General features: G+C 38.6%; 1 protein-coding gene across 3 annotated transcripts; it reads right to left on the minus strand.

Annotated features, from left to right (window-relative positions):
• LOC137808364 (BEL1-like homeodomain protein 2) lies at nt 1-7882 on the minus strand. 3 transcript variants are annotated; one of them, XR_016519272.1, is made up of 5 exons: nt 7312-7693; nt 5770-7175; nt 4397-4782; nt 3037-3097; nt 1-733 (listed from the first exon to the last, which is right to left on the minus strand). XR_016519272.1 is itself a non-coding variant. In XM_068609435.1 (5 exons), exons 2-5 carry the CDS (start codon nt 7076-7078, stop codon nt 149-151), a joined length of 2337 nt encoding a protein of 778 aa, XP_068465536.1. In that variant the 5' UTR covers nt 7079-7175; nt 7414-7882; the 3' UTR covers nt 1-148. The 3 variants fall into 3 exon arrangements, 2 of the variants coding, with proteins under 2 accessions (XP_068465536.1, XP_068465535.1); XM_068609435.1 differs by having other exon boundaries at nt 5774-7175; nt 7414-7882; XM_068609434.1 differs by having other exon boundaries at nt 5774-7175; nt 7312-7865.
• Between the last annotated feature and the right edge of the window lie 1056 nt (nt 7883-8938).

Below are 8938 nucleotides of genomic sequence, written 5' to 3' on the forward strand. Positions count from 1 at the left end.
TTCTGAAAAATGGTTTCTTTTGATATATCATATCATAATAATCATATTATTATAATAATAAAAATAAAAATAGTAATAATAAAGCAACCTCCTATACGTATCATTATTATCTTTATGATCATGTGAAGTAATAGGGCATTGATTAAGTTTAAATGCCTCCAAAGTCCCTAACGGAGAACGGAGTTTTCTCCGGCATGTTCCCGGCGTGACGTAGCCCTAGTGTAAGTGACACGTCACCGGCGGTGGTCCCAAATCTAATCAGTGTGGAACCAATGTCAGAAGCGCCAGGACCGGTCCCAAAATCCGTCACAACGAGGCTACCGTGCCGGCACGAGTCATCAGCCCCCATCGACCGGGAAAGCTCCGAGGGAGGCGCCACCTCTGAGGCGGTGGCGGTGGTGGAGGAGTTGGGCTGTGTTTCCGAGAAGGCTCCCTGTGGCCTGTTGTTATTTATTGGGGCGAGTGAAGCGTCGCTTTCGGTGTCGGATCTTTTGGCGGTTGGTGGTGTGGTCGCTGTAGATGTTGTTGGAGGCGGTGGTGGCGCTGTTGCTGTCGATGCCGTAGTGGAGGGTGTTGGGGTTTGTGCCAGTTGGTGGCCACTGTTATTGCTGCTGCTTTGATTCCCCTCTCTCTCGTCTTCTGCCCCTTCAGCTTCCTTGAGTTCTTGTTGGTACATGTCTTCCACCATGGGTTTCCACAATCGAACCCTTGCATTAATGAACCAGTTTGATACCTGCAGAAGTGACACGTTTAATCCATCCTCCACCTTAATACACACCCATGCTAGTAGCTACTACTATTACTACTCCAGTGTACTCTATCATTGCAGGTTAATAACTATGCATGTGTATGCATGTATACTCACTTGACATGTCTTGCTAAATTGTCATTTTCTGATGGATGAAAACGAGACTATTTCTATTCTTACAATTCTACCTATCTTTTGACCCACTAACTGTAATAAAATTATTAGATAACTACTTTCTATTTGACAAACACCTATAAGATGACGCCAGATTATAGTTTTGCTACTTGCTTTCATTACTTGTTTAATTGATAATGAAATTTTTTATCTATTGATATATTTATAATGTAACATGTGGTGTATAAATAACTAAACAATATATTAAAAATGAGAAGAAAGTTCCGGCATGTATATATTTATATACACACTCATTAAAGTATTGAAATATATGTCCATGTGCTTGACACACTTGGGATTGATTAATGTTAGATAAGGGTACGACATATATAGCATGGAAAACCTCAACTATCATATGATATTGACTTTGATCAGTTTGATATTTCTACAAAGTTGGTAAATCTGTATAATCGAGTCTCTCTTTATCAAAGTGTTTAGTATATTTACATCTTTAGACAGAAGAAAGAAATAAAAAGATATATATAGAGAGAGAGAGAGACAAGAAAAAATAAAAGTAAAATACATGATATCCAGTTTAAAGATTCAAAAAAATTATGGTCTCTGAGAAACCAGAAAAAGGAAACAAAAAAGATTGCTTTCTGACTCATTACCGTTTGTCCCTCCATGATAAATTGTAATTAGGCCATGAAATATCTTCTCAGTGGAGTGACATATAGGACAGCGAAATGACATTTGTGAATGATAATGCAATTATATATGTAGTATATAGACTCTAACAGAGAAAGTTATTTATCAGCAGTTTCTTGTTAGAACCTAGGGGCAGTGGTAAGTATAAGCCATGTATCTCTAGACTCTAGACAGTGTACTCCTACCCATTTCACTGACTCTTAGAGGGTATAGGCATCCATGAAAGGGTAGGAAGTTATATACTACACGATGTTTTCCTTTCCCACCTAATTAGATGTGTGATAAATTGTAGCAGTAGGTTTTTCCTTTGGATTTTGGTTGTTCAGGGAAAATACAAGGTACACTGTTAATGCAGAATCGCAGATGTACAAAATCCATTAAGAAAAGATACAGGGGGAAGTACTGTTTAATGAAAAATATGGATGCCAGATTTGTAAATATATATCTTTGTTGAGGGCGTGGAGGCATAGTTTTGTTATGTCTTCTGTCTCTGACATTTTTATGTACAAGACATTAAATGATTCAGATAGAACGTGCCAAAATAAAGAATAGGCCTTATCTTATGAGAGTATGACATTCTAAACTAGTTGATTATATGTAAGTAAAGAAAGGTAAACTAAGATTGTGAATTGGCAGATAAAGATGCGTGAATACGTAAGATTGGCATTAATTGGCCGAGTATAGAAGCATAAACTTGTAAGGAATTTACCACAAGGAGATTATGATATTTCCCAAAGATTATTTATTTCTCTTATTTATGGTCCCCATTGTGTAGTTGGGAGAAGTGAAGCCAATTGATATGAGAGAGAAAATGAGTGACAGAGAGAGGCAGCGAGATTCTAAAACACTATATACTTTGATCTTTTTTGTTTTAAACTGGGAAGAAACAGCAAAACTTTCATGTCCCGTTGCCTCTGTACTTATGCCTGCTCTTTCAATTTCAGAATTTATGTCACCAAGGAACATCTTAATTTCAGAATTTATGCCACCAAGGAAAAGAATCCAAAGTAAATTAAAATAAAATAAAATAAAAATCTAATTTTTTTAATATGGATGTTTTTTTTAAGGAAATACATATAAGCTAGTTTCATTAAATATTTGTCACAAATAATAGCGGTACCAAACCCTTTGATAGAAAAATAAAATAAAATAAAAAGAATAGAGGAAACTAGAAAACAATTGAACCCACATTGGTGTTTGTCTTTCTCTAAAGGGAAGAGAAATGAAGAAGGAAACCACAGAAACAAACCCCAAAACCATGTAAGTTGCATCTGAACTTACTGCTGGTCCCTTCTCATTGATCTCATCCATTTTTTTTCCTTTTGTTTTCTCTTTTCTACTTATTATTGTTATCATGTATGGGGTCCGTGCATGTAATTCATTATTATTACTGTGCTGTGCTACACTACACAAAAATTGTCTCTCTCTCTTTCTATTGTGGAAAGCTAAGAGTGGAGGGGACGAACCTGATTTCTCGATAGCCCAGTCTGTCGTGCCAACAGATGCTTATCTGCATCGCTTGGGTACCTGAGAAAGAGACCAGAAAATGACATCAGAGTCCTTGCCTTAACCGTATAAAGAGACACCCAGCTTTCTGTACCCTTAGCTGAGTATGAAACCTTTCTTTCTGTCCCTTCGTGGGCGTGAGAATCTAAGAGAAACAAAGAAAGATCTACGTCGTAGCTGCCATTGCAGAAGTAAAGCAGATCGCTGTACACACTGACCACTACTCTCTCTACTTTCTTTATCCCACTTACCTATCTTTATTGCATTACCTCTTTGCGCTTCTTAGCATAATAATTCCATCTCAAAATTTTATCACTCATAATTATTCCAAATCTTTTCTCGGTAAATCATATTAAAAGGAATGCTCCAATTTTTATTACCAAAAAGTACACACCAACATACCAAAGTATATGTATAAATAAATATAAGAAGAAATGAAATAAAAAGAAACAATGAGTGTGAATTACTGTGCCAAACCAATTGCACACCAAAAAAATTTCTACATGGTGTTTATGAGAGTGAGAGAAAGAGATTGGAAGAAATGAAATTCAAGTTAAACCAGTAACTGGTACACACACATATATAAATATATTTATATATATACATGCATGTATCTATCTTTCTATCTTTACAGCTTTTGGCTGTCGAGCTTACATGCATCCCAAGGACTCTGCAGTATTAATGACTGTTGTAAACGATCCTATACATAATGGCTTTTAGATTCCCTCTTTCGGTCTTTCCCTCTGCGACTCTTTTTTCCCTCTTTGTTAATTAACGGAAGCCCTGCTACTTTTTTCCTGTTATGGATCGTGGTATCTATCGTGTTGTGTGTTATGCTTTTTCACATTTTAAAATTAAATCTCATTATCTCTCACTGTCCCTCTCCTTCACAGTCTCGCAATCATTAACTGCCTTTTCTCCTCTCGTAAGTCTAACATACCACATTTCACCCCTAATTATATCCAAGTAAAAAATGATACCACATCATCATCCCCTATAGTTTTTTCCCCTCTAAAGATACTTCCTCACTTACACGTGGAAATCAAACCTTTTAAATAGAAATCTACTTTCTTTCATCTGATAAAACCCTTTTATTGATAGACTTAAAAACGAACCCTTGTTTCAATGCTATCCTACATTTAGATATTTAACACCATCAGTATTTTCCACAACATTTCTAAACCACATTTTCCTTATCTGAAATATACCCCGGAAGTAAACCAAACATTAAGATGCTGATGTCAATTTTAAGAATGACTTGTTTTTCTATAAATGTATGTATGTAAGTAATAATGAAAGAGAGAAAATGAAACAACGTACGGATGAAGGAAATGCTCGAAAAGCCAGGCTCTCAAAATGTTGACAGATCGTTCTGGCAACCCTCTCTGGGGTCTCCAAGCTTCCTGTTCCATCATCCCCATTTGATGAAACGCTCTTTGCTGTCTCAAACTTTGTTCAAGCAACTTGAGCCTCGGGGTCTCTCCTTTGGTCAACCCTGAGTTCCCTGCCCCATCTTTCTCTCCCAACAGCTCACAACTGTGCTTCAGTTGCGCTGTTATGGCATCCTTTAGACACCTGAAGTGACGAGACATTGCTTTCTGTGCAAGTGCTGTGTATGGAACCGCAGAACCAAAGCCCATTACCATGTCAAACGAGTTCACCACCATGTGCATTTGCTCGCAGTAGTGGCTGTATCTCCGATCTACCTGCAAAACCGCAATTACAATGTCAAAAGATTATATTAATGAATTATGTCAAAAGATTTCACCTGTAACAGTAAATGCATGTTCCATCTCATTACTCATATCATATTCATTGTGCGGTTTGTGAAAAGCTGGGTGAGCTAACCAGCATTAATTAAGGGAAGAAATGGGTACATGTATGGTTTAATTAAGAATACGGTATATGGGAGTTAATTCACTCATGCAAATAGTGAAACAAAAACACACGTGTGTGAGGAATATACATATACATGACTTTTTCTTACTTAATAAAAAAAGCTATGGAGGAGTACTTGTTATGCACAGTACGGTCAATGCGAATGAAGAATGTGCTTGGGTTTCTTTCGTTTTGAAAAAACAGTTATAGAAAAATTGAATTGGAAAGGAATAGAAAAAGAAAAAGACTGTTCTCCCGATATATATATATCCCTACCCGATCATCTGAGATGTGAATAATGGCTTTCCTGCAATATTACTAAGATGGGTAAGGATCTGAAGGAGCAGTGGCGTTCCTAACAACTTGCTATGCAATAATATATATGATTGGTGATTGCCTTCCATCTGTTTGGTGAGTCTTAATAATCAGAAGAAACGTCGCTTCTTGATGGACGTATTCTCCTATAATGGTAGTGTCCCAGTTTCGCACTTTCACCAAACTATATATTTTTTTTCTTTTGTTAAAATAAATCTGAAAAGACTCTAAGATCTTCCCACCAATCGAATCGTGAGATTAAAAAATCGAGTAACGATTAAAATAACGATCAAATCCTCACCAACTGATCCCAAGGAGTGGAACCCTACTATACCAGCCGGCTTTTCATTTTGTTGAATTTTAGATACTCGCTGGAGAACTGTGTTTTATTATTGGACTAAGAAAATAATTAAATTGGAAGACCTTGACTCTAGAAGAATGAGAGAAGGTAAGAAGAATTCATAGAGAGAGAGAGAGAAAGAAAGAGAGAGAAAGATTACATGCCTCGTCAAGCATTGTTAGAAGTTTGACCTTCCTCCTTTGATGCTCAATCCTATCAGCTGCTGACAAAGGAGGAACATCCTTTGATAAAGACGAGGAAGCACCGCCGCCGCCGCCACTAGCTCCATGATTGGAGCTAGGGTTTGAGAGTTGCCTATTGAACTTGTTCTTCTTGAACTGGCCCCTCCCAACACTGCAGAACTCTTCAAGCAATTCCTGAGCAGCCTTAATATACTTTGAATTCCTCAAGGCATTGACAACACCTAAGGATGAGGTGGAGGATGATGCTGCAAAGGCAACATGCCCCTGGTGGGTCTGTCCCAACAATGCTTGGTGGTGATGACCCCCAAGAGCACTCTTATAGGAAGAGGGTCCTCCACTAGCTTGATTGTAATACAAGAATCCACTATCCCCCATCCTAAGTTCCTCCGCTTTCGCAGCTTCTAAGGAGGAGGACAAGGATAAGGAAAGACCTTGGCCGTGACCCGGGCCTTCCACAACCGTACTGGGTCCTCCTCCATCTTGAGCAGTGTCAGGGAGCCACGTGAATTGACCGAAAGACCCTCCTGAGCCCGGAGGAAAAGTGGGAAGTAACATGTGGAGTGTGGAAGAAGGAGGAGGAGGGGGAGAAGGGGATCTGGTGGTTTGCGGGTTCATGAGAAAAAGCTGCATGGCAGCTGCAGAGTCTGCATTAATGCTCGACATCTGATGGTGATGATGGTGGTTGTGGTGATGATGATGATGCTGATGCTGCTGAACTATGCTGCTGCTGCTACTGTCACGGCTATTCACACTGCCATGATGATGATGATTCTTGGAATCTCCCAACGGTCCCAACCCGGTTAGCATCCCTTGTCTGTTTCCGTACCACTCGCTGCCACCACTGCCCACTGCTCTCGCCGACGACCGAAACGTCGTCGTCATTGGCTGTTGCTGCTGTTGCTGTTGCTCCAGTAATTCTGTGGCGGCGCCGGGAGGGAAAGTGAACATCTCCGATAACATCCCCGCAGTTTCGTACACCGGTAGGCTTCCCGGTTCGTCTTCCTCTATGGGGACCAAAGTTTGTTGTGGCTCGAAGCCTTGCACCCTCACTTTGTCCCTACGAATCTGCTGCTGCTGTTGCTGCTGTTGTTGGTGAGGGTCCTGGTGACTCATCGTTGTAGCCGATCTCTCGAACCCATTGGGGAAGCTGAAGATTCCTTGGTGGTGGTGGTAATCTTGGGACATAGAATTCGAATGGTGTTGCTGGTGTGTCTTGGAGTGAGAGATTATAGAAGGAAGCGAAGAAGATGGTGTTGCTATTCCCATGCTAAGATCTTGCTCATCATCATCGTCTTTATCATCATCCTCTCCCTCGCCTTGTCACTAATCGAATTGGTTAAGGATCGCGCCGGTATAAACAAATCTGAGAATGAGAACAAAAACAATCAACCACATCATGTAACTGAGGTCAATTATATACAAACCATAGAGATAATAAAATGGAAAGAGAAAAGAGAAGGAAAATGGGTTTATATAGGATGCTCTCATGTTCTTCTCACCTAAATGGTAATTTTCATTTCATCATCACTTTCACCTTTGTTCATCATCTCATGTGTATATATATATATATATATATAATATGTATATACACATATATGTACCTCTTAGAGGTGAAGGGTATGAAAGGATGTGAAGCTCTCAGACATCGTTTTCCCTTCTGTGGTATTGAAAGCTTCTTCAATTCCTTCACTCTCTCTCTCTCTATCTACCTATCTGAGAGACACTCTCATACATATACATACAAACTACACACACTCTCTCTCTCTCCCTCTCTCTTTCTCTCTGTGTTGTCGCTCTGTCGTCTGTCGTCTCTTTCTTTCTCTTTCGCTCCTTTACTTTCTCTTTGTTGCTCTTTGCAGTGAGTGTTTTTGCAATCACCTTGTGGAAAATGAAAGATGGAAGTTGCACACAATATATAAAATTGAAAATGGAGGCTTTGGGGGGACTCACATATCTGTCTCAAATAATCGCAGTGTTTGGGTTGTATGAGAGAGAGGAAAGAGAAGCGGTCGCTGTTCTTCCTCTTCTTCCAACTTTCACCTCCTCCTTTAGTATTTCCCCCTACCAATAATGTCTTTTTATATTTTCTTTTATTCCATATCACACAAAATTAACATATGTGGTAATAAATTGCAAGCCAAACAAAATATTCATATTGTTAAATGACCACAATGACCTTATCAAGTCTACACAAATTTAACCTCCTAACAAAACAACACAATTTCATGGAATTATAAATCATAATCAACTAATTTAAACCGCTATCTTTTTATATTTAACGGTGTTTTATGTGATTTTATAAATTACCTTCAATTTTCTGTTTTTTATACACATAAATCTCCAAATTATATCGTAAATTATTTAAACAATTTATTTTGTTTAAACCCAGGTTGAGATCAGAATATTTTAGTTGGGAGTGAAAATATTTTGGGAAGATTTTACTAAGTGGTTTTTGGGGCAGCATTTGAAATGTCCATAATGGCACGACCAAATGTTGGATTTTATTGTCATTTGAATACGTCCTTTGGAAACCAACGCAAACTACGGAATAAAATAAAGATAAGGTGAGTACAAAGTCATCTCAATGATCCAAACTACCCCATCTTTTTTATGCAATGGAATGACAAAAAAGCCCTAAAAAATGATTGCAGATGGGGTGAAGAGGGTGGTAAGATGTAAGGGTATTGAGGGTATTTGAGTTGGTACTAATTCATGAATTAATAGGAGGAGTGATGTAAGAAAGGGGGAAGAGAGAGATGTTGATAAATGGGGAAGGGTAAAGAAAGTGGATGGATGGCACGTGCCATTGGATGGGCAAAATAGACAAGTTAGGTTTAATTGTGTGGGAGACATAGTTTCTGAAAAGCACCCATAACCGCTTTAAGGTTTGGCGCTGTCACTCAGAGCCATGTTCATTATTTTCCCTTTTCATGAACCCTTTCATTTTTACTGATGTTTCTTATGTTTCGCCTTCTCTTACTTGCATTTAATTATCATCTTAGAATGGTGTTAAGTGTTAACTTTAACTTCTCACCCTCATTCACCTCTAAGGAAAATCAATGCTACCCACATTCACAATTCTTTTTAATAAATATTTCTCTACTTTCAAACATCTTAACCGTCTTA

Source organism: Phaseolus vulgaris, chromosome 3, assembly GCF_051622355.1.
Source record: "Phaseolus vulgaris cultivar YP4 chromosome 3, ASM5162235v1, whole genome shotgun sequence".
Classification (NCBI taxonomy): domain Eukaryota; kingdom Viridiplantae; phylum Streptophyta; class Magnoliopsida; order Fabales; family Fabaceae; genus Phaseolus; species Phaseolus vulgaris.

What these genes read in the sequence shown, in the direction of transcription:
- LOC137808364 (XM_068609435.1), bottom strand. Translation starts at nt 7,078, where the DNA reads ATGGGAATAGCAACACCATCTTCTTCGCTTCCTTCTATAATCTCTCAC. An exon ending in TTCTAACAATGCTTGACGAG is followed by an intron (nt 4,783 to 5,773) that starts GCATGTAATCTT and finishes GCGGTTTTGCAG; the next exon opens with GTAGATCGGAGATACAGCCA. An exon ending in CTGGGCTATCGAGAAATCAG is followed by an intron (nt 734 to 3,036) that starts GTTCGTCCCCTC and finishes TCACTTCTGCAG; the next exon opens with GTATCAAACTGGTTCATTAA.